At 35.3% G+C, this 24,767-nt stretch overlaps 1 protein-coding gene across 3 annotated transcripts in view; it reads left to right on the forward strand.

Moving 5' to 3' along the window:
- RASSF8 (Ras association domain family member 8) overlaps positions 1-23,732 on the forward strand; it is a 126,134-nt gene extending 102,402 nt beyond the window's left edge. For all 3 annotated transcript variants that reach the window (XM_034646203.1, XM_034646205.1, XM_034646204.1), the window contains 3 exons: positions 15,986-16,875; positions 18,946-19,090; positions 19,630-23,732. In XM_034646203.1, coding sequence (XP_034502094.1) covers positions 15,986-16,875; positions 18,946-19,090; positions 19,630-19,751 — 1,157 coding nt within the window. In that variant the 3' untranslated portion in view covers positions 19,752-23,732. The remainder of the gene's footprint in view (positions 1-15,985; positions 16,876-18,945; positions 19,091-19,629) is intronic.
- Positions 23,733-24,767: the final 1,035 nt, after the last annotated feature.

Below are 24,767 nucleotides of genomic sequence, written 5' to 3' on the forward strand. Positions count from 1 at the left end.
GGCCTAATTATATTTGTGGACTTAAGTTTAATTGTTAAAGAAGGGAAAATAAAGGCATTTAATTTTATTTCATATTCTTTGCAACCAACTTATTCAGTAATTGTCCCTTTTACAAGCCTGATAAAGAATTCAAAGTAATGATCATAAAGGTATTCACTGGATTTGAGAAAAAAATGGATGAACTCAATGAGACCTTCAACAAAGAGATAGCAACTATAAAAAATAACCAGTTAGAGTTAAAGAATCCAATAATTAAAATGAAAAATACACTAGAGGGAATCAGCATCAGATTAGAGGATGCAGAAGAATGGACCAATGATTTGGGAGACAGGATAATGGAAAGCAACCAACCTGAACAGCAGAAAGAAAAAAGAGTAATAATAAATAAGAATAGATTAAGGGAACTCAGTGACATCATCAAGCATAATAACATTCACATTATAGTGACCCCAGAAGAAACGAGAGAAGGAGACAGAACACTTATTTGAAGAAATAATAGCTGAAAACTTCCTTAATATGGGGGAGGAAACAGATAGCCAGGTCTAGGAATCACAGAGTGCCCCAAACAAAATGAACCCAAAAACACATAATAATTAAAATAGCAAAAATTTAAGATAAAGAGAGAATAGTAAAAGCAGCAAGAGAAAAGCAGACACGTATAAAGGAAACCCCATAAGGCTATCAGCTGATTTTTCAGGAGAAACTTTGCAGGTCAGAAGGGAGGGGTGTGATATATTCGAAGTGCTGAAAGGAGAAAAACCTACAACCCAGGCAAGGTTATCATTCAGAATTGAAGGAGATAGAGAGTTTCCCAGACGAACAAAGGAGTTTACCATCACTAAACCGACCTTACAAGAAATGTTAAAGGGAATTCTTTATGTGAAAAGAAAAGACCATAACTACAAGTGAGAAAATTATGAAAGGAAAAAAAATCACTGGTAAAAATAGTAGATCAACTACATACAAAGCCAATATGGAGGTTAAAACACAAAACAGTTGGGGCACCTGGGTGGCTCAGTTGTTAAGCATCTGCCTTTGGCTCAGGTCCGATCCCAGGGTCCTGGGGTCAAGCCCCGCATTAGGCTCCCTGGTCAGTGGGAAGTCTGCTTCTCCCTCTCCCACTCCACCTGCTTGTGTTCCCTCTCTCACTGCGTCTCTCTCTGTCAAATGAATAAAGTCTTTAAAACACACACACACACACACACACACACACACAAAAAACAGTAAAAATCATATCTATAAAAATTAGTCAAAGAATACACAAAATAGAAAGAAGTAAAAATATGACATCATATACATAAAATGTGGATTGGAGAGTAAAAATTTAGTGTTTTAGAATGTGTTTGAACTTAAGTGATTATCAGCTTAATATAGACTGTTGTATACATAGGGTGTTATAAATGAACCCCATAGTAACCACAAAACAAAATTCCATAGTAGATACACAAAAAATAAAGAGAAGGGAATCCAAGCGTAACACTAAGGAAAGTCATCAAACCACAAGGAAAGAGAACAAAAGAAGAACAAAAAAGAACTATAAAAACAACCAGAAAACAATTAACAGGGGTGCCTGCGTGGCTTAGTCGTTAAGCGTCTGCCTTTGGCTCAGGGCATGATCCCAGAGTCCTGGGATCGAGCCCCGCATCAGGCTCCCTGCTCCACTGGGAAGCCTGCTTCTCCCTCTCCCACTTCCCCTGCTTTTGTTCCCTCCCTCTCTGGCCGTCTCTCTCTCTCTCTGTCAAATAAATAAATAAAATCTTAAAAAAAAAATTAACAAAATGGCAATAAGTATATACTGATCAACAATTACTTTAAACATAAATGGACTAAATGCTCCAAGCAAAAACATAGGGTGACAAAATGGATTTAAAAAAAAAAAAAAAAGCCCGTCTATATGCTGCCTATAAGAGAAAAATTCATATCAAAAGACACAGACTGAAAATGAAGGGATGGAAAAAGATAATCCATGAAAATGGAAGTGAAAAAAAAGATGGAGTAGCAATACTTACATCAGACAAAATAGACTTTAAAACAATGACTGTAGTAAGAGATAAAGACATTATTAATGTTAAAAAGGGTTCAATCCAAAAGCAAATATTAACAGACTTAAAGGGAGAAATTGACAGTAATGCAATAGTAGTAGGGGACTTTAACACCTCATTTATATCAATGGATAGATCACCCAGACAGAAAATCAGTAAGGAAACTGGCTTTGAACCACACATTTGGCCAGATGGACTTCACAGATATATACAGAACTTTCACCCAAAAATGGCAGAATACACATTCTTTTCAAATGAGCATGAAGTAGTCTCCAGGATAGATCACATGTTAGGCCACAAAACAAATCTCAATAAATTTAAGAAATTTAAAATCATATCAAGCATCTTTTCTGAATACAACAGTATGAATCTAGAAATTAAGTACAAGGAAAAAAAACTGGAAAAACTCAAACACATGGAGGCTACACAACCAGGGGGTCAGTGAAGAATCAGAAGAGGAAATTAAAAAAAAAAAAAATACATGGAGACAAATGAAAGTGGAAACAACTCTTCAAAATCTCTGGGACACAGCAAAAGCAGTTCTAAGACAGCTATTTATACTGATACAGGCCTACCTCAAGAACAAGAAAAATCTCAATCTAACCTTACAACTAAAGGAGCTAGGAAAACAAATCTCAAAGTTAGTAGAAGGAAGGAAATAATAAAAATTAGAGTGGAAATAAATAAAACTCTGAAACAAAAGAGGAGAGATAACAACTGACACCACAGAAATACAAAAGATTATGAGAATACAGTGAAAAATTATAAGCCAACAGATTGGACAACCTAGAAGAAATGGATAAATTTTTAGAAACATAAAATCTTTTAAAACTGAATCAGAAAGAAATAGAAAACCTGAACAGATTACTGGTAACAAAATTGAATTGGTAATAAGAAAAATTCCCAACAAACGAAAAGTCCAGGTGAATTCTACCAAACACTTAAAGAAGAGCAAATACCTATTCTTCTCAAACTATTCCAAAAAACAGAAGAGGAAGAAAAACTTTCAAATTCCTTAATTCAAAGCCAGCTTCTATTACCCTAGTAGCAAAACCAGACAGACACCAAAAAAAAAATTTAAAAAAGGAAAAAAAAGAAAACTACAGGCCAATATCCCTGATGAACATAGATGCAGAAATCCTCAACAAAGCATTAGCAAACCGAATTCAGCAATACATTAAAAAGATCATTCAGTCCACCAAGTGGGATTTATTTCAGGGATGCAAGGATGGTTCATTATGCACAAATCAATCAATGTGATACCTCGTATTAACAAGAGAGAGGATAAAAAATCATGATTATGTCAATAGATGCTGAAAAAGCACTTGACAAAATACATGTGTCTATGATAAAAACTTTCATTAGTGGGTTTAAAGGGAGCATACCTCAACATAATAAAGGCCATGTATGAAAAACCCACAGCTAACATCATACTCAATCATGAAAAATTAAAAGCTTTTCCTCCAGTATTAGTTATAAGACAAGGATCTTTACTCTCACCACTTTTATTCAGTATAATACTGGAAGTCCTAGCCAGAACAATGGAAAAGAAAAAGGAATAAAAGGCATCCACATTGGTAAGGAAGAAGTAGAACTCACTATTTGCAGATCACATCATAACTATGTATAGAAAACCCTAAAAACTCCACTAAAAAACTATTAGAACTAACAAATAAATTCGGTACAGTCGCAGAATACAAAATTATTATACAGAAAACTGTTGTGTTTCTATACATTAATAATGAAGTAGCAGAAAGAGATTAAGATAACAATCCCATTTACAATAGCACCAAAAAGAATAAAATACTTAGGAATAAATTAAACCAAGGAGGTGAAGTCCCACACTCTAAAAACTCCAAGACTTTGATGAAAAAAATTGAAAGAAACACGAACAAGTGGAAAGATGGACCATGCTTGTGGATTGGAAGAGTTAATATTGTTAAATTGTCCATACTGTCCAAAGCAATTTATAGATTCAGTGCAATCCCTATCAAAATACAAATAGTACTTTTCTCAGAACTAGAACAAATAATTCTAAAATTTGCATGGAAGCACAAGAGACCTTGAATAGCTAAAGCAATCTTGAGAAAGAACAACACAGCTGGAGGTTTCACAATCCCAGATTTCAAGATATATTATAAAGTTCATAATAATTAAAACAGTATGGTACTGTTAGACATGTAGATCACTGGAACAAGATAGAGAGCCCACAGTTACACAATCAATTAATCTATGACAAGGGAGGCAAGAATATACAATGGAGAAAAGATAGCCTCTTCAAAAAATGGTGTTGAGAAAACTGGACATCTATATGCAAAGAAATCAAACTGGGCCACTTTCTTAGACGACACACAATAACAAGCTCAAAGTGGATTTTGCCCCCCCCAAAGTAGATTAAAGACCTAAATATGAGACCGGAAACTATAAAACTCCTGAAAGGAGTTTTGGACATTGGCCTTAGCAACATATTTATACATATGTCTCCTCAGGCAAGAAAAACAAAAGAAAAAAATATATATATGTATAGACTACACCCAAACAGACAGCTTTTCCACAGCAAAGGAAACCATCAAAAAAAATGAATAGACCACCTACTGAATAGGAGAAGATATTTGCAAGTGATGTATTTGATAAGGGGTTAATATACAAAATATATTAAGAACACCTACAACTCACCACTAAAAGAAAATCTACTTTAAAAATGGACAGAGTGGGGCGCCTGGGTGGCACAGCGGTTAAGAGTCTGCCTTCGGCTCAGGGCGTGATCCTGGCGTTGTGGGATCGAGCCCCAACATCAGGCTCTTCTGCTATGAACCTGCTTCTTCCTCTCCCACTCCCCCTGCTTGTGTTCCCTTTCTCGCTGGCTGTCTCTATCTCTGTCTCTGTCGCATAAATAAATAAAAAAATCTTTAAAAAAAAAAATGGGCAGAGAACCTGAATAAACATTTTTCCAAAGAAGATATACAGATGGCCAACAGAAACATAAAAAGATGTTCAACATCACTAAATGCAGTCAGAACTCAGGGAAATGCAAATCAGAACTACAATGAGATATCACCGCACACCAGTCAGAATGGTTAGTATCAAAAAGACGAGAAGTAACAAGTGTTCGTGAGGATGTAGCAAAACAAGGGAATCCTTGTGCACTGTTTGTGGGAATGTAAATTGGTGCAGCAGCTGTGGAAAACAGCATGGAGTTTCCTCAAAAAATTAAAAATAGAAGTATCATATGATTCAGTAATTCTACTTCTGGGTATTTATCCAAAGAAATGAAAGCACCAATTTGAAAAAAAATAAATGAACCCTGTGTTTACTGCAGCGTTATTTATAATAGCCAAGACATAGGAGCAACCTAAGTAACCACCAGTACCTGGGTGGATAAAGGGGTGTGTGTGTGTGTGTGTGTGTGTGTGTGTGTGTGTGTGTGTGTGACGGAATATTACTCAGCCACAAAAAAGAATGAGATCCTGCCATTTGCAACAACATGAATAGACCTAGAAGGTATTATTGGAATAAGTCAGACAGTTAAAGACAAGTACCAAATGATTTCACTGATATGTGGAAACTGAAAAACAAAGCAAACTAACAGAAACAGCCTCATAAATGCAAAGAACAAACTGGTGGTTGCCAGAGAGGAGGGGTTGTGGGGATTGGCAAATAGGTAAAGGGGATTAAGAGGTACAAAATTCCAGTTATAAAATAAATCACAGTGATGAAAAGTAAAACATAGGAAATGTAGTCAATAACAGTTTAAGAACATTGTATGGTGACAGATAGTAACTACACTTACTGTGGTGAGCATTATGTAATATATAGAATTGTTAATCACTGTGTTGTACTCCTGAAACTGATATAACATTGTAGGTCAACTGTACTTCGTAATAAAAATAAATAAAAAACTAAAGATAGAAAAAGGTAAAACATAAAAACTAAGAGGTGTTTTGTCTCAAGGCTCAATTACATATATACTAACTAAAATAGTCATTTAGGAATATTAATATTTAAAAAATAGCTTTAAGACAAAGGGGACTACAAAGAAGAGACTTACTATATTAGCATATATATATAAGGCTTAATTCAAAGGAAGATAAAAGATTGTAAACTTACATACAACAAGTTACATTGCCTCAAATATATAAAGTAAACCTGGGGCACCTGGGTGGCTCAGTAGGTTAATCATCTACCTTTGGCTCGCAGTCATGATCTCAGGGTCCTGGGATCAAGTCCCACATCGGGCTCCCTATTGGGGAGGAGTAGTCTGCTTCTTCCTTTCATTCTCCCTCTGGGCGCATGCACGCAGCCTCTCTCTCTCTCTCTCTCTGAAATAAATAAATTCTTTAAATGTGTGTGTGTGTGTGTGTGTGTGTGTGTGTGTATAAAGTAAAACCAATGGAACTAGAAAGAGAAAATAAGAAAATAACATTCCACTGTAATGGAAGATTTAAAATATACTTCAATGACTGATAAGAAGAAACAACAAATTGGGGGGGGGTAGCCTCACATTATTTGAATAAAAATATTCGTCTTTGTTTTTTTCTGCTTAGTAAAAACTAAAATTAGCAATTGTCAAATTGAACTTTCCTGTTATATTTGAGAATCAAGCCATGGGCAGTGGTTTAAAAGAAAATGAGTACTCTTTACAGGGTGGCTGAGGAGTGCAGTTAGCTGCATCTGTCCATCTGGCATCCACATTTTCTACATAGAATTTCGAGGGGAAAATGCCCTGATGTACCAGGTGTGTGCTTATCCATCTGGACTAAACGGTGTGCTGTACTTGTTTATGAACAAGCTAAAAAGTTTTAACTGAGTCTACCCCCATTTTTGCTTTGTCAGTTAACTCAGTCCAGAGCTGTTTTTGAAAAGTTGACAACTTTTGACAACTTGCCTACAGAGATTTTATGATATTACTCCAAACTTGGCTAAACCACTCTTTTTCTGTATCATAAATACTTCATTGAATTCAGAATTCACCTGAGAGATATTCACCTGGCAATCAGCCGAGGACTGTTGGTCCTTGCTTCTCTGGTGCCGTAAGACATTCTCAGCATCAGATGTAATATGCTTCTGATACATGCTGAACTATTTCTCTATTTTGTAATGTGAATTATTGGTATTCAAAGTTTAAACACTAAATGAAACTTTTATAGTATTTTAACCTTATTTCCACTGTAAGAAATAATAAGGGGTTTATTAGGGAAAATTAATGCTGTGACATCCAACCCCAGAATTCCTGTGGCTTAACACAGTAAAAGTTTATCCTATTAGCAGAGTATTGATTGAGCAAACTGCAGATGTTTCTAAAAAAATTACAATAAAGCAACTTGTAAAATACCTTCGTGGGCTTAAATCCACATATTAGCCACATGGGGTACAAGCACCAAAGATATACTCTTGATTAGGGATTGTTAGGGATTTTTCTGGATAGCTAAAATTACTCTCAGGAAACCATCGAGATATAAAAATATTTACGTAAGTTAGCAATCTGCAAACATATATGGCAGCGAACGTTTTTTGACTCGGTGCTGCTGATCAATGGAGTCAAATTAGAAAATAGCTCAAGACACGGTAATTTGGTAAAAAGATGTTGAATGTATCTGATAATATGGAAAGAAACCCTTTCTATGCTGATCTCTGACTACCTTGACAGGTTATATTTAGTTGGTGGAAATAGAACACATCCAAATTATGAGACAAAATAACAAAATAAAAACATAATTGAAACACTTTAATTGGCACGAAGTGTTTAAACCGCCCTGCAGTGCACTGTGTGTTTGGTCACTGTAGATGCTGGGCTTTTTGACACATTCCCAATTTCGAGTATTTTATGTTGGTTCTCCCATAAACTATCCCAGAAATGCCATTATTTCACAGTTCAAACTGCTTCTCAAATCTGTATGTGAAACAGAAAACCTTTGACTGTTCATCTGTTTCAAGTTATAGTCCAGAAAATGCGTTTGCTTTTACAATATCCCCAAAATATGAAAAGAATGTATTTCTGCCCTCAAGTAGCTTAGAACTTAAGTAGAGTATGGCTAACAAAAGATTAGAGATTAGAGAGGAAAAGAGAAGGAAGAAATCAAGGAGACTGAGGGAAAAGTTTTCTGATTCATACTCCTTTGTTGCCTGGTGCCATTTAAAGTACTGAAGATTCAGAATTTTTCTCTGTTCCCACTTCTTGTGATCTTGTTCCCATATCACCTTCAACTGGGGTCAGAGTTAGCATTTAATAGAAACATATTGGTCGAGGCTGGGGTCCAAGGTGGAGCGGACTGTTCCTAAAAAGCCATGTTTCATATGGTTCCTAAAAAGCCATGTTTCATATGGTTTGCCCCAAGAAAATCAGTTTTCTATTTTTTTTTTTTTAAGATTTATTTATTTGACAGAGAGCACAAGCAGGGGGAGTGGCAGGCAGAAGAAGAAGGAGAAGCAGGCTCCCTGGCCATGGGGCTCGATCCCAGACCTGAGCCTAAGGCAGACGCTTAACCGACTAAACCACCCAGGCGCACCAAAAATCAGTTTTCAAACAAGCACATTTTATACTGAATTATAGTTTATTTAATACTTGTTTCTTCTTTCTGGAAGTTCCTCTAACATAAGGGTCCTCCTTGTTTATCCTTGTGTATCCTTACACCATTGCTTTGCCTAAAGTAAGTATTCAATAAAACATAGTTTCTAAAACAGTGCTGTCCAGTAGAACTCTCTGCAAGGATAGTAATGGTCTCTATCTGTCCAGTATAGTAACCACCAGCCACATGCAGCAACTGAGTACTTGAAATGTGAGTACTTGAAATGTGGCTCATATAACTGAGGAAATGAATTTTTAATTAAAATTAATTAATTAATTTAGATGTGGCTAGTGGTTAGTCGGTATTGTAGTAAACAGTTCTAGAAGATGACTAACTGGTATCTCAGACTTAAAATGTCAGAACCCAACCTCTGTATTTCAGCTACTGCTCACCCTCAAATTTCTTCCTTCTCCTTATCTCAGCAAATGAAAACCCTTTTCTTTTAATTGATTAGATCTAAAACTTTTGTGTGATCTTTGATTCTTTTCTCTTTCTAGTTTCTCACAACCATTCCGTCAACAAATCCTGTCTGTACTACCTTCAGTATACATATGCAGAATCTGGTTTCTCTTCACAGCCACTGTTAACCACCATCATTTCTCACTTAGATTTTTGCAGTAGCCTTCCAGCTCATCTCCCTGCATCATCTTGGTCCCTCCAGCCTATTCTCAACAAATGTCTTTTAAAGTTAATACTTTTTTAAAAGTTTTTATTTAAATTCCAGTTAGTTAACATACAGTGTAATATTAGTTTCATTTAGTGACTCATCACTTACATGCAACACCAGGTGCACTTCTTACTCCCCATCACCTAGTCCCCATCCCCCACCCGCCTCCCCTCTGGTAACCATCAGTTTGCTCTCTATAGTTAAGAGTCTGTTTCTTGGTTTCCCTCTCTCTCTCTTTCTTTTTTTCCCCCCTATGCTCATTTGTTTTATTTCTTGAATTCCACATGAGTGAAATTGTATAGTATTTGTCTCTCTCTGACAGACTTTGCTTTCCATAATACTCTTTAGTTCCATCCACGTCATTGCAAATGGCAAGATTTCATTCTTGTTTATGGCTGAGTAATATTCCATTGCATGTGTGTATCTATGTTTGTGTATACACCACATCTTTAAAGTAATACTTTTAAAATATGCATCATATCACTCCTCTGCTAAAACCCTCACCCCGCCCCATCCACAGTGGTTTCTTACTCAGAAAATTCCAAAGTCCATACAGTGGTCTTCAGGACCCTAATGAATCCATGCTTTATCCCCCTTACCAATCTGACCTCATTTTGTACCACTTACTTTTGATTGTCCCTTCTTATACACACCAAAGACATTTCTGCCTCAGTCTTTACACCTGGTCTTTTCTCTGCTGAGAATACTCTGCACCCAGACATCTTCATAATTCATTCCCTGGAATCTCTGTTTAAATATCATCTTCTCACAGAAGATGTCCCTGACCACATGTACATATACACATGCACACGCACAAGCTTATAAACTCACATACTCTTTATTGTCATAGCCTAGTGTTCTCTTAAACACTTACCCCTCCTGACATTACATATAGGCCACGTATATAGACCACATATGCATTTTCAAATCAAAACATTTCTGAAAGCCTAAAGTTTATCATACTTCATTTGTTAGCCATAACTGGAATGTCTTGAACTCATTTGGTAGTAAAAACTGCTCTGATTTGATATAAGGCTGTTTTTAATTTATGTTTATTCCATTTGATATGAACATTGATACATTTTACTTTATACATTTTAATATGTTTGATTACAGACCTACAGGATAGCACTATATTACCTTTCTGAAATCCAAAAAGTTCTGAATTTTCAGCATATCTGGCCTTAAAGCTGTTGGATAATGGACAGTAGACCTACATTTACCTATTCATGTGTTGTGTATTGCCCACTACTGTTTTGTTATTGTCTATTCTCATAGCTTAAAACGATGCCTAAGTAATAGGCACTCAATACATATTTGTGAATAAATGAATGAATTTTTAAAGTTTTTTTTCTATAAATTACAGGCTGAGTTAGGTGACCACCTAATGTTTCATCCATCTCTAAGATATGATCTTAGAAAATAAGAAAAATAATATTTTATATTGCCATATTTAACACTTAATTTCATGCATAAATTATCGATTTTAGAAATTTACAAATTTATCAATTTTCTATCTGTTTAAAAAAGTAATACTATTCATTGTAGACTGTTTTGAAATTTAGGAAAAAAAGCAGAAAAAAATGACCCTACCTCCTAAGAGTAATCACTATAAGCAGTGCTTTTTATGTACTTCTAGATGAGCTTAAAAAAAAGATTTCACACTCCATAATTCTTGATAGTTTTAAAGTCTCATTTTGCGTTTACTGGATTGTGAATTAAATTTTCCACATCACTTAATCCTCATAACAGTCTTATGAGGAAAGCACGGTTATTATCTCTACTTTATAGATGATCAAACTAAGGCCCAGAGATATCAGATAACTTGCCCAGACTCCTGTAGCTAGTAAGGAGGATACTAGGATCCAAACCAGTAGACTGACTCAAGAACCATGCTCTTGGGGCGCCTGGGTGGCATAGCGGTTGGGCGTCTGCCTTCGGCTCAGGGCGTGATCCTGGCGTTGTGGGATCGAGCCCCACATCAGGCTCCTCTGCTGGGAGCCTGCTTCTTCCTCTCCCACTCCCCCTGTGTGTTCCCTCTCTCGCTGGCTGCCTCTATCTCTGTCGAATAAATAAATAAAATCTTTAAAAAATAAAAAAATAAAAAAAAAAAAGAACCATGCTCTTAACTACTGTTATACTCTGTTGGTTATACTCCCTAAAATCTCAATGGGCATCTGTTAGCAAATACAGTTATTGATTGAATTATATTGAAAAAAGAAATAAAAACCCTTAATAATAAAATTTACTACTTTTTTATAGTCAAGATCATCTTTTACAGTTTTGATATTTATAACAATAGTGTCTTCATTCATAATTTTAAGTACTTTCTAGATTTTCTACATTCATAAAAAGATTATTTTAATGACTGTCAAGACATGTAATTCATAGCACATCAGTCAGGATGGGTTAGATTATGCTACATTAACAAAATATCCCCCAAATCTTACTGGTGTATAGTGATAAGTGTTAGCTGTTATTTTGATTAATAGTATTTATGCAAAATAAGTAACATAGTGCCTAACAAACATAGATATAATAAATGTTAATCATTATGAAATCAATAAATTTTATGTTTTCATTATTTTTTCAATAGTAGTAAGCTTATCATATAATCCTAAATAGTTCCTAAATTAATGTGCAGTAATTCTGTGATTACATTATCATCTCATCAACACATTGGGAAAATATACTGTGAATGATTTAGCTGTGAGTTGTGCACAGCTGGCTGATAAGTTATACTCAGACATATTTACATTATATCACTGTCATCATGAAATAAACACTCCATGGTTAAAGTTATCTTAATAGCTACACTCTGGACCTGTAGAAAATTCATTGATAAATTTGCAGGATAGTTGTATGTGATTGGAAGATTGCTTTAAATTCTTTAAGCTTTCATTTCTTCACTGGTAAGTTGAGGATCATAATATCTATACTGCTTATCTCATAAAACCAATTAGGATTACATATATATTACATATATTTTTATATATTTTATATATATTTTGATCTATATATATGTAAGTATCTAAAGCATTTAACAGACTATAAAATGGTACAGTGTAATTTCTGTTACAGAGATCAATATTCCTTGTAAGAATTCTAAGTCATTATGAGAAAGATCAGCTATGTTCACTAGAGTCTGTAAGAATCCAAAATGTTTATATAGCTCAAGGAACAAAGTATCTGTTATTGGAAAAGCTCAGTGGGGTTGGATAGATTATTCATGATTAAGAATAAGCTGTTACTGACATTACTCCTAATATGTCCAGAAGCAGGAGGGTATATTAACATTAAATTCATAAGAGATTAATGTCAACTCTCTATCATGTCTTTTGAATCATGTACTGTATCCATCTTTGGGGTAAGAAGGATTTGAAACTGAAGAAAAAACCAAATGTCAGTTAAAACTAAATCTTATAAAAAAGGATTGATGATCAAGGTGTTTAATAGAATCCCCAGGGCCTGACACTATTTCTGGCAGATGTTTGGTGTTCAAAATATATTTGTTGAATAAATAACAAGATGTGACTTTTAAATCATGATTTTGTCTTTGGCTCTAGGAAATTTCCTAAAATTGTTAAAAAGAAAATGGTTGCACTACTGAAAGAGTAGTTGAAATAAGGGCATAATGTTTTTGGGTGACCCATATTTGAATATTTGAGATTTGGTGTATATTTTTAAAAACTTGATATTACTGCAGAGTTATACAAACTATTCTGCTTTAAAGTAAGTAAGAGTAATCTGTTATCCTATTTCCTTTTAATTTATGTCAGTCATCCAATGAGATTCCACTAATGCATTAAAGTCTCTTTATGTCATTTTCCTTATTATACGAAGTTAATTATCCTTGGGACTACACTCAATTGCTTCCACTATTTGAAAGTATAGTCAGTATTTTATTTATTTACCATTACTTATTGTGGCATACATTTCTAGATAATCAAAACAACCTAAACTACAAATGCTATAGATAGGTAAGTAGGCAGGTAGGTAGATAGATATCCCTTTTTATAAGTTCTGGGGGTACATCAAGATAGTGTGCAAGGTACAACTAAATGTATCCATTTAATAAAATGCTTTGAAAGGAGTTTTGCAGGAGGAATTTGAATCTATCCAAATGAAATAGGATCTTTAGGGCCTTGCCAAGTATGGTATTAAAAATAATGATTATGGGATTTAACTTTTACATAACCTATCTAAAACCTAATTTTTATAATAAAATCAAAGCTATTAATTCATTTCCTTTCATAAAAGCTTTTTTTATATTGCTGGATAGAATCTTTTTTCTTTTTGCCTAATTGCACTAAATATGCGTTATTTAACAAAAAGGGAAAACTGGCAGTAAAAGCAATTCTAAATAATCTTCTACTAAGACATTCTCATAGGGCAGTGGTACCATTAAGCATTGGAAAAATCAGCTTCCTATTTAATTATGGCTAAATTAGGGTCTTTAAAATTGTTACTATAACTTGTATACTGTAATGATTCCATTTTCTTCTTCAAGATGCTTCATTGGCCTGGTAGAGAATTAGAGAGGGCTCTGCTGATCTATTCCAACCCCTCACATTACTGATGAGGACACAGAGCTCCAGAGAAGAGTGAGATTCTAAAAGTAGTTGATGGGCAGCAAAGCCAAGAACACAAAGTACTGTGATCTTTGAAGCAGGGTGTACACATGCAACAGTTTTAACCTTGCAGATTTGTCATGTGGCTTTTCTTGGAGTAATTGCAGTAATTTTTAACCTGAAAATAACTAGAAACATTTTTTATTCCACGAAGCCAGTCCACTGTAGTAAGGATTTCTTCTTCATTCCCTTCATTTGCCCGGATATTTTGACAATAGTAACAACTAACATTTGTATAGAACTGCTCAATTTTAGAAAACATTTTTATACTTTACATCTCACTTGACTCTCGCAACAACACTGTCCGTAAGAAAATGCTGTTCTCACCCTATAAATGAGGAAACTGAAGACAAAAGAAGTTTAGTAAGTTGCGCAAATCATTTAAATAGCTGGGGGAGCCGAACTTGCCCACAGGCCTTCCAACTGCAGAGCCTTTGCTCTTTTCAACTTTATCTTGTTGGGAGTTGTCAAAAGTTGCTTAAGGATTTTTTTTTAAGTCAGCTTATTGTCATGTCACGTCATTTTTAAGAGGTCTCTGGTCACCCCTTTTGTTGTGTAAATAACAACTACTTTACATTAATAGTAGCTGCTGGGTATTGATCGAATACCTGCCATGGGCCAGACGATGTGGTGGGTGCTTATTATGCCTGACTCTGTCTCTCAGAACCTGTGAGGTATTCCTAGTATCTCCGTTTTAGAAGTGAACTTACACTATTTATCCAGTAGGTAATTAAAACCTGGGATTAAAACTCCAGTCTGTTTGCCTTGCAGGCTGCAACTTTTTAGCTGTACCCAAGATTCAGTTTCCGTTAAGGAGAACAGATGCCTATGTTTAGAACAATATCACTCTTAATGTGCTACTTCTGAATTTTATACACAGATATTCACACATAGATGTATCCAGACCTCCATTTATTGACCCTAATAACTGAGAAGATAACTACTATTGGTTCAGAAGCTCATGAAATTGAAAAAGAGGATAAATCAATAGCTGTATATACCAGTGCTATAATTGCAAGATGACAGGATCAGTATTTTCTTCCTTGTAATAATGTTAAGTAGTAATGGATAATTTTTATTGAGATATAATTGACGTGTAACATTTATATTAATTTCAGGCGTCTAGTGGACACCTCTAACAAAATATAATACATCTGACCCACCCACTTTAAATGGAAATATTCAGGAAGTGTGTTCAAGGTTATGATACTATACTGTTTTCTGAAACTTGATCTTCTGTAATTACCAGTTAGGCTCAGTGTAACTTTTACTTAAATATGATTTTATTGTGTTTGGTTTTTTTAATATTTTTGCCTTTTAAATTTTTTTAACAAGAATCTTTGGAGTTACAACTACCAAAACTAGAAGACTTCTCTTCAGGCCCCTATTTTTATACAAAATTATGTTGAAGTGTCGTTTTCACTGAGGTGATTTTTATTTGCCACAGGTGTGCAGAAAGCTACCAGCTGTGTGAGCTGTGAGTTGGCCAAGCCCTCATGCAGAGACAGAGGAGAGACGTGTACAGCCACCTGTGAGCTGAGTAGCATGTTGTCCACTGGCTCCATACCTCCCTTCAGGAGGAAAGTGGGGCCTCCAACCTTCCCAAGTTCTAATGTGCAGAGAAAGAAGAGGGATTCACAAAGTGGAAATATAGTCAAGTTTTGAAGTTCTACCTAGTTCCTGGGACCAGGCCCTCACGACTTCCAGTGGGGCATCTTGGTGTCTTGCTTTAGCTGGAGGTCTCGCCCCAAACAAGAAAATCTAGGCAATCAGGCATTTGACAAGAATGTAAGAGTCTCACTGAGGTTTAAAGTATAAAGTTGAATTTTTAAGCAAGTCAGAAGAGTATATTTAATTCACATCCCATGATTTTATGCTGTTAACATATCTTCAAGAGAATTTGTTTTTTGGTTTGGTTTGGGGGTTTTGTTTTTGTCTTCAAGAGAAGTTTTAAAGGCAGCATGGACTGGACTTGGATGCTAATCAAGACGACACAGTTATCAAATAGTGTCCTCTGTTGAATTATTTTAGCTATTGCATATTCCACTTTGACAATTTATTCTTATCCTTTTTATCTAGGTCGAACCGGAAGGTACACTCTTATAGAAAAATGGAGAGATACTGAAAGACACTTAGCACCTCATGAAAATCCTATTATATCCTTAAACAAATGGGGGCAGTATGCTAGTGATGTACAGCTAATTTTACGTCGAACGGGGCCATCTCTCAGTGAGCGACCCACTTCAGACAGTGTGGCTCGAATTCCGGAGAGAACTTTATATAGGCAGAGTTTGCCCCCCCTGGCTAAACTGAGGCCTCAGATTGACAAATCAATCAAAAGGAGAGAACCTAAAAGGAAATCATTAACATTTACAGGAGGTGCCAAAGGATTAATGGACATTTTTGGAAAGGGTAAAGAAACTGAATTTAAGCAAAAGGTGCTGAATAACTGCAAAACAACAGCAGATGAATTAAAGAAGCTGATCCGGCTGCAGACGGAGAAGCTTCAATCCATTGAGAAAGAGCTAGAATCAAATGAAATAGAAATACAATTTTGGGAGCAAAAATATAATTCTAACCTTGAAGAGGAAATTGTCCGCCTGGAGCAAAAGATCAAAAGAAATGATGTTGAAATTGAAGAGGAAGAATTTTGGGAAAATGAATTGCAGATTGAACAGGAAAATGAAAAACAGCTGAAGGATCAACTTCAAGAAATAAGACAGAAAATAACAGAATGTGAGAGTAAATTAAAGGACTATTTGGCTCAGATCCAGACTATGGAAAGCGGTCTTGAAGCAGAAAAATTACAACGGGAAGTTCAGGAGGCACAAGTCAATGAAGAAGAGGTTAAAGGAAAGATTGGTAAGGTCAAAGGAGAAATTGACATTCAAGGCCAACAGAGTCTGAGGCTGGAAAATGGCATTAAAGCTGTAGAAAGATCTCTTGGACAAGCCACCAAACGATTACAGGTAAGAACATTTCTACAAAAAGAATGTTTCATCTGTTTAAAAGAATTAATATATTCTTGGCATTTTCTTTAATGACTGTCCATTTTCTCTTACATTTAAAATTAGAAACCTAGTTTGGTTTATAAGTTTCTTAGAATCTCTGTGACTTATGACAAAGCTAAGATGTGAAAACAAAACAAAGATGAGAGCTAAAGCCACACTTACCTGGCTCCACAGAAAGAGGTGTCTTACTGTGGCAATTGTAACATTAGGTAATTGGACACAGAGAATAGAATCTCAAAGCTGGCATGGACACTAATGATGAGATAGTGAATCTGACCTTCTTTCCTTTTGGAGATAAGGAAACCAAAGCCAAAAGAGATTACCGCAGATTGGTTTACCAAGGATTGTGTGGCTAGGTGACTGCTTATCCATAACTTCTCCATTGTTGCTCACCCCATCTTTCCTGAGATGTAAATAGTCCCCTTCTTTTCTCCACATTACTTACTTTCCTTTGCTTTCCTGAGGAGAGGGGCACAAAGTTTCCCTCTCTGGTTCACATACAAGAAAATTATATTTTGCCATTAGATCCTGATCACTCAACTTACATTTCTCAGCTACCCATTCTTGAAAAGAATGTGTGGATGTTAGGGGAGTTGCAAAGAGATATTAAATATGAATAATATTTTAACATACTACATATAAATAATATTTGAAGTATTAAATATTAATATTAAATAAATTTTAAAATACCAAATAAATTTCTGGATTTGATTATATTTGGCCACATTTCAAGGGCTCGATAGTGGTTGCTGTATTGGTCAGTGCTGGAGGCTTGCTATTCAAAGAGTGAGCCATGTAGTTCAGGCACACTTGTTAAAAATTCAGAATCTATATTGTAGTAAGATCTCCAGATTATACCAGTACCCATGGAAGTTTGAGTAGAGTTAATTTAGAATATGAGCAGTTTTACAAGCAGAGAAAGCTGAGGTTTCAAGAAGAACTTGCGTGATTTCTGTTCTCTGCCTCTAACTATAGTCAAGAGGTTAAACTACCACCAAATTTTGAAAATCAGAATTTCTCATGCAGTAGAAGGTTGTTAACCTCTGATTTGTCAGTATTATGCTATTTGGATTCATTTTGACCCTTAAAAAGGATACAGTTGGAAGTTGTGTTGCCTTTGGTTTTGTTTACAGGAAACACTAATCTATGACAGTCATTGCTAGTAAATCTCACTACCCATTGGAAAGTATCTCATAATCAAACTAACATATCTCCAAGTGCCCCCTACACTCAAGGCAAGTGGAGGAAACAAGCACTCATTTCTGGTATCTCTTCGCTACCCCTACCCGTCTTCAGACACACTCAACCTGGGTGAGGCCTTGCCACTTTTTCTTCTAGTGCAGTAAAGGAGTGAAAGAACAGCCATTCGAATCATAGAATGCCTCTCCTTGCTTTTTGAGCTTTCTAGCTCTCCAAACTTGATCTCCTTTCTTTAAGGATATTCAGTTCTCAGACCTGTCTTTGCCAAGGATTTAAGAACCCCACAGTGAAAATCTTGTAGGAATCTTGCTTTCCTCAAGTTCTAATATATATCAATAATGAATCTCATGAAAACGTAAACAGTTTACCAAAAACAAGAACTTCTCTGAATCTCGTGGACCAAATGACTATAACTTTTGCAGTCAGTTATGAAGTCAATAGGGAAATTCAATTGTGAACAGCTTATAGCAAGATTGCTGTAAACACTGGTATGGATGGCAAATAGTATTTTATTGATAAAAGTTTATAGACATAGATTTATTTCATCAGATGCATAGTGTATTCCTAACAGAGGAAAGCATCGTGTTTAAGAGAACGGACTGAAGAAGCTGGTGTCCTTTATTTGCTTATTTTTTGGCCTGGGCCCCAGAGCAAAAATGACCTCTTTTTAGCCCACTGTATCAGTATTAACCAAGTTTGTTAAAGACATTCTTGTGAAAGCGTGTATCGCACGTCCAGCCCCCGTAGCAGACGGGCTATCACCGGGATGTCTGTAGCTGGCCAAGAGTGAAGCTTCAAATAAAAAGACAAATTCTAACTTCCATCTAGGACAAAGAACAAGAACTGGAGCAGTTGACTAAAGAGCTGCGGCAAGTCAATCTCCAGCAGTTTATCCAACAGACAGGGACAAAAGTTACCGTTCTGCCAGCGGAGCCCATTGAAGTAGAGACCTCACACGCAGACGTAGAAAGGGGTAAGGTGTTGAGAACTCTGCTCTCTTTACTTTAGTCTCACTGGTTAACTTTGGATAAACTACTTGTATTCAGTTAAAATGTTATCCTGCTGTTCAAAGCTTGGGTCACTTAAAAAAAATTGATGTACTTCCTGCTTCTGGGGAAAGTCAGTAACATCTAGGTTGTTGATTTACTTAGGTGGGCATGTAATCACCAACTCTTATATCGTTTGTTTTAAACTGCTTCTTTAAGACACCTTTTCCCTATGTGTGAGTCATCGTCTGTTGAGTTTTATTAGCTTCTGTTCCTAATGCCCCTTCTTCCTCTCTTAAAAATCTTTATTGTTAATCTGTGCTGGTATTTAAAAGATGCATATCGTCTGAACAACCAAGAAAGAGAAGGAAAATGCTCACCTTTTTAAAAAGATGTTGAAATCACTGAAAACTGTTTTTATCAACAGAGAGGGTCAAGAAGAATTAGGCAAAGTTCTAATTTTTCATGTTGCTGACTACTTCAAGTTGCTGATTATACCAAATGGCTTTCTTTGTTTTCTGTGTAGAGGCACCATTCCAGTCCGGGTCCCTGAAGCGGCCTGGTTCATCTCGGCAGCTCCCCAGTAATCTTCGTATTCTACAGAATCCTATCTCATCTGGTTTTAATCCTGAAGGCATATATGTATAACATTATCTGTCTTTAGGGGAGAGACCCAATAAAGGTACCAAGGACAGTACAAATTCCTTCTTTGATTTGTGCCAATGATGAACAGAGGATCTATTTCACAAGCCACCGTATCTTTTTTCTGTCCTAAATTGCATACCACTTGGAGCCATACCCTGTGCACTGATGCTAAAGAACAAAGAAACTGTGTTTTCACACATCGACAGTGTTGACGTTTTTGTCCAGCAGCTGTAATGCAAAGCCTTCATTTTTATTTGTAGCATTTTGAGAACGTTAGGAAAGTATTATACTGTGTGTATACATAAATAAAACCATGACTTAAGAGCGAAGAGAAGTATGCGACTGGCTTAGTTTAATTTATTCCATATAATCGATTAATGGGTGAATGTTGATGTTTTAATATTTTTTATGAATACTGCTCCTGTGACTGAATTACCTTATATATTGTGTGATTATGACTGTGTGTGCATGTTGCCAGACTCCGTACGTTGCCGATCTATAGCTACACAAGTGTCATGTGGTGCTCCACCATCAAAACTACTCCAGAGGAACCCACTTGGATTTATTTTGTGTACCTGTCCCAGCCATTGCTTCATTAGGTGAAATAATTCAGGTTTTAGTTTTAATCTGGACTTGGATCTTCTCTTTACAATGTTTCCAGTATACGAATGACCACATACCAGAAGAGAAATATTTTCACGAGGTAAATTTTATGTTTAAAGTACTACAGTACTTCAGACACTTTAAACAAGAATGTAACTGTTGAATATCTGTCCAAACAGGCATGGGGTTTCCTGATACATGGTGTGTTTTGTTTCTGCCCTGCTTTAGTCATTTTAATCTCATGGATCCTCAGAGTTGCCATAATACATAAGTTATAGATATCTGGTTGATCTACTTCAGAAAGGTTCCTTTAAGTGATATATTTTTAAAATAACCCATTTCGTACGTGTAGTCTGTTGGTGTAAGCACCCATGGGTAAGTTATTGCTTGCACATAATTCACTCTGTACTTTATGGATTATTGCTGTTTCTCCGATCACTTAGATAGAAAGTACGTTGGAGTTAGGTATTTTTTACAAAGGAAATAAAGTTAAATTCTTTTTTTTTTTTTTTTTCCGTTTTTGAGCTTGGCTTTTACAGGGCATGAGTCTCCCAATTATACCTATATTTTCTTGTTTATTTATAAAACCAAAAATCAGTCAACACCTCTCCCATGAGTAGTGACTTAACTAAGATTCACAAGTAGTATCTGGATGGATGTGGTCAGATACCATTTTGCCATTTTTAACATTCCCTCTGATCAAAATTTGGTACAATATAATTAAGACTTTAATCTGAAATTTAAAGTAGTTTTTAATTCTGAGGAAAATATATTCTCTGTATTACTTACATGCAACAAAGTAAAAGTTGATTAGTATATTAATGCCATGGTTACAATAAAAAGATGTAAGTTATATCTTATGCATGAGGGCAACTTTGGATGTTTTAACACATTTGACTTATTTTGGTTTAAATGAATGCTGAGAATGCTGCATTTAGGTTTCCAGTGAAAATTTTTAAGAATGGCTATGAAAATATATAGAAGCTTCTAGAGAACTGAATGTAATAATGCAGAGTTGCCTTTTCTAGTCCAGCTAAATGGCAGACCTCAACTAAAAATATTATTTTCTTTGGGTTCTTGGAGTTACCAAATTGACCTTGCCATTATACTATTTTGCAAATAACTTGAGAAATAATTTATTCTTACCTACATAATCACAACTTATATGAATTTGTTCTCAATTTATGATAATTATTTCATATCTACACATATTTAAAAATTAGAATTAAAAAAATCAAGATACTTTGTAAATTTTGTGACAGTAATGATTTATGTATGCCCAATATATGCCTTATTTTTAAAGGGTTCCATCCTATACCAAGAGTCATTTTGTTATTGTTGTTCAGAGAAATTAAGATCTTATTCACAAAGAAAAACATTTTTATAAATTGATCACATTCTATTTAAAACAAAATGTTAAACTGAAGATATATTAAACTTTGCAATTTTTAATTGCAAAGATGCCTTGGTATGCCATCAAAAACACAAAGTCAATGTCCAACTGAATTATTGTAAATTATTATCAGCATTAACCTAATAACTTTAAGACTGGCAGCATTGTGACAACTTCGTCTGAATTTTCAAATGCCAAATAATCTTTATGGACCTAATTACAGATAGAAGTACTATTTCCTAGATGAGAAGAATATATAAATGTGAATTTGATAAATATATTGAGCAGCTATACTTTTTAATCAGTTATATTACTTCTGAAAGAACATCTCTAAGAAATATTTTCTAAGTCTTTTTAAAATAGAAGAAAACTCTTTTCCCCTAGAATATCTTAAAAATAATATAGTCTATTCCTGATCATTTTTATCTATTGTGAACACAGAGGAGTTACATTAAGTGCCACGTCTTTTGAATACATTTTGGGGGGAAGGGGACGATAGCAGGCAATGATATACAAAAATACCAAATATAAAATTTTGCATCTGGGGGAATATTCAAGTCTAAATACTAAACTAGATTGTAAGGGGTTTTATTATTATACTGCAAGTTGTTTCATTATGATTTCCTTTAAGTATTAAATACATTGGAAGATAATTTTTTTTCTTACTAAGGAATGATTTGAAATAACATTGGTATATTTGACCCTTTTGAGTGTCTAGCATCCTCAGAGAATGATCCATAGTGGGTTGCCTCAGTCCTTTTTTTTTTTTTAATGAGATATTTTGGTTAAATTAGCATGATTTTTGTCCTAATGCACAAGGAATTTATATGTGAGACTTTGGTTAGTATTAATAGGAATTACCCATTTAATTCCCTCAGTCATCTCTGAAGTAATCATCAATTCCCATAGTTCAAATTAATCATAAACTTGAGCTAAAACAGCAAGAATACAGAATTTATGGTGTGAAATGTGATTATTAATTAGTGTTTAAGAAAAACAAAGCACTTGCTTCCAGAGCATAAATAAATTTTGTACCTGGACATTTTCTTTGTGAATAAGAGAAAAATGGTCTTTTGAGTAAAGAAACTTCATTTAAAGTCATTTCTGTGAACATCTCTCCAAGTTAGAACTATAATAATGGATTGAGGAAATGATAGGGAAACGGCAAAAACTCTCGATTTCAGGTGTGCAAAGGATGTGGGCAAATGGGCATTTCCCTGTGTGCATTGCCTTTGAAAAATTGGGCCTTAATTTATATGTATATAACAATGCTGTGTTCCCATCCCTCTTCTACCTACAGTTGTCTTTATTAATCTATATTGTATTACAATTTAGCTCATAAGTATTACTTTTATATTATGTCCATTTTTTGCATGTTTATACTATTTGCTACAGTATTTTTAAGTTTTGGGTAAAGGCCATCAGCTGTGTGGAGAAGACAAAACAATCACTATTTATTCAGTATTGCTGCTTTACATTTCCAGAATAAGCTTTCGACGCCAGGACACTGACTGCTTGAAAGCTGCAGGAGCTCTATTCCAATGCATTTTATATATTTTTAGAAACCAAATAAATGCAGATAACTATTTAGTATACTAATTATATTAAACCAGCAGAAATATAAAGGCAATAAAGTATATACATATATATGGGGGGAGGGAAAGATTAAAAAATAGGTTTACAGCCAGACATGGTGATAGCCCTAAATATATTTCTGATCTGTCTTTCTTTATTGACCCAAGGAGGATTTGAGTTGCTGCAGCTTTAAACAGAAATTGCCATGTTCACTACTGTGGACACATAAATATGCTTTTAGTACTGCTTTGCTTATGTACCAATAAAATATCTGTAATATGTATTATATGTAATTATTCTTTTTTTGACTTTCATTTCAAAATGTATATTTTCTGATTATTATCATGAGCTGTAAAATGAAGGATCGATATCTGATATTCTCCCAAATAATAAATTTTCAGGATTCATTGGGGCATCATAGTTGCTGGTTTGTTTCTTATCTGTTTAATAATTTAAAATATAAGTTTATTTTCTTTAAAAGATGCTGAAGAGAAAAGGTCTGCATGTCAGTGATATAAAATTACATTTCTTTAAAGGTAATGTTAATTATCATAACTAAAGAATTATCTATTGCTAAAAAAGGTAGCTGTTTTGGGGTGCCTGGGTGGCTCAGTCAGTTAAGTGTCCTGCTTGATTTCCACTCAGGTCATGATCTCAGGGTCATGAGATGGAGCCCGGCATCAGGCTCCATGCTGGGCTTGGAGCCTGCTTAAGATTCTCTCCTCCCCCCACCCCGCACAGGCATACTCTCTCTCTCCCTCTCACTGTCTCTCAAATAAATAAATCTTTTTTTAAAAAGTAGCTGTTTTATTCAAGTGAAACCGAATCAAGAAATTAATGTCTCCCTTTTATTTATTTAAAGATTTTATTTATTTATTTGACAGAGAGAGACAGCCAGCGAGAGAGGGAACACAAGCAGGGGGAGNNNCTTCCTCTCCCACTCCCCCTGCTTGTGTTCCCTCTCTCGCTGGCTGTCTCTATCTCTGTCGAATAAATAAATAAAATCTTTAAAAAAAAAAAAAGTAGCTGTTTTATTCAAGTGAAACCGAATCAAGAAATTAATGTCTCCCTTTTATTTTTTTAAAGATTTTATTTATTTATTTGACAGAGAGAGACAGCCAGCGAGAGAGGGAACACAAGCAGGGGGAGTGGGAGAGGAAGAAGCAGGCTCCCAGCGGAGGAGCCCGATGTGGGGCTCGATCCCAGAACGCCGGGATCATGCCCTGAGCTGAAGGCAGCCACTTAACGACTGAGCCACCCAGGCGCCCCCTAATGTCTCCCTTTTATTTCAAAAGCAGAAGGAAACGTTGTGTCTTAATGAAGCTCTGTATTCTCAGATTTCTTTAAAACCAAAAGTCAGGGGAACAATTCAGTACTGACTATGTGCCAGGTACAATAGGAGATACATTCAGCCATCTAGGGAACCTCTTCCAAATCATACAGCTTAT

Source organism: Ailuropoda melanoleuca, chromosome 16 (assembly GCF_002007445.2).
Source record: "Ailuropoda melanoleuca isolate Jingjing chromosome 16, ASM200744v2, whole genome shotgun sequence".
NCBI lineage: Eukaryota > Metazoa > Chordata > Mammalia > Carnivora > Ursidae > Ailuropoda > Ailuropoda melanoleuca.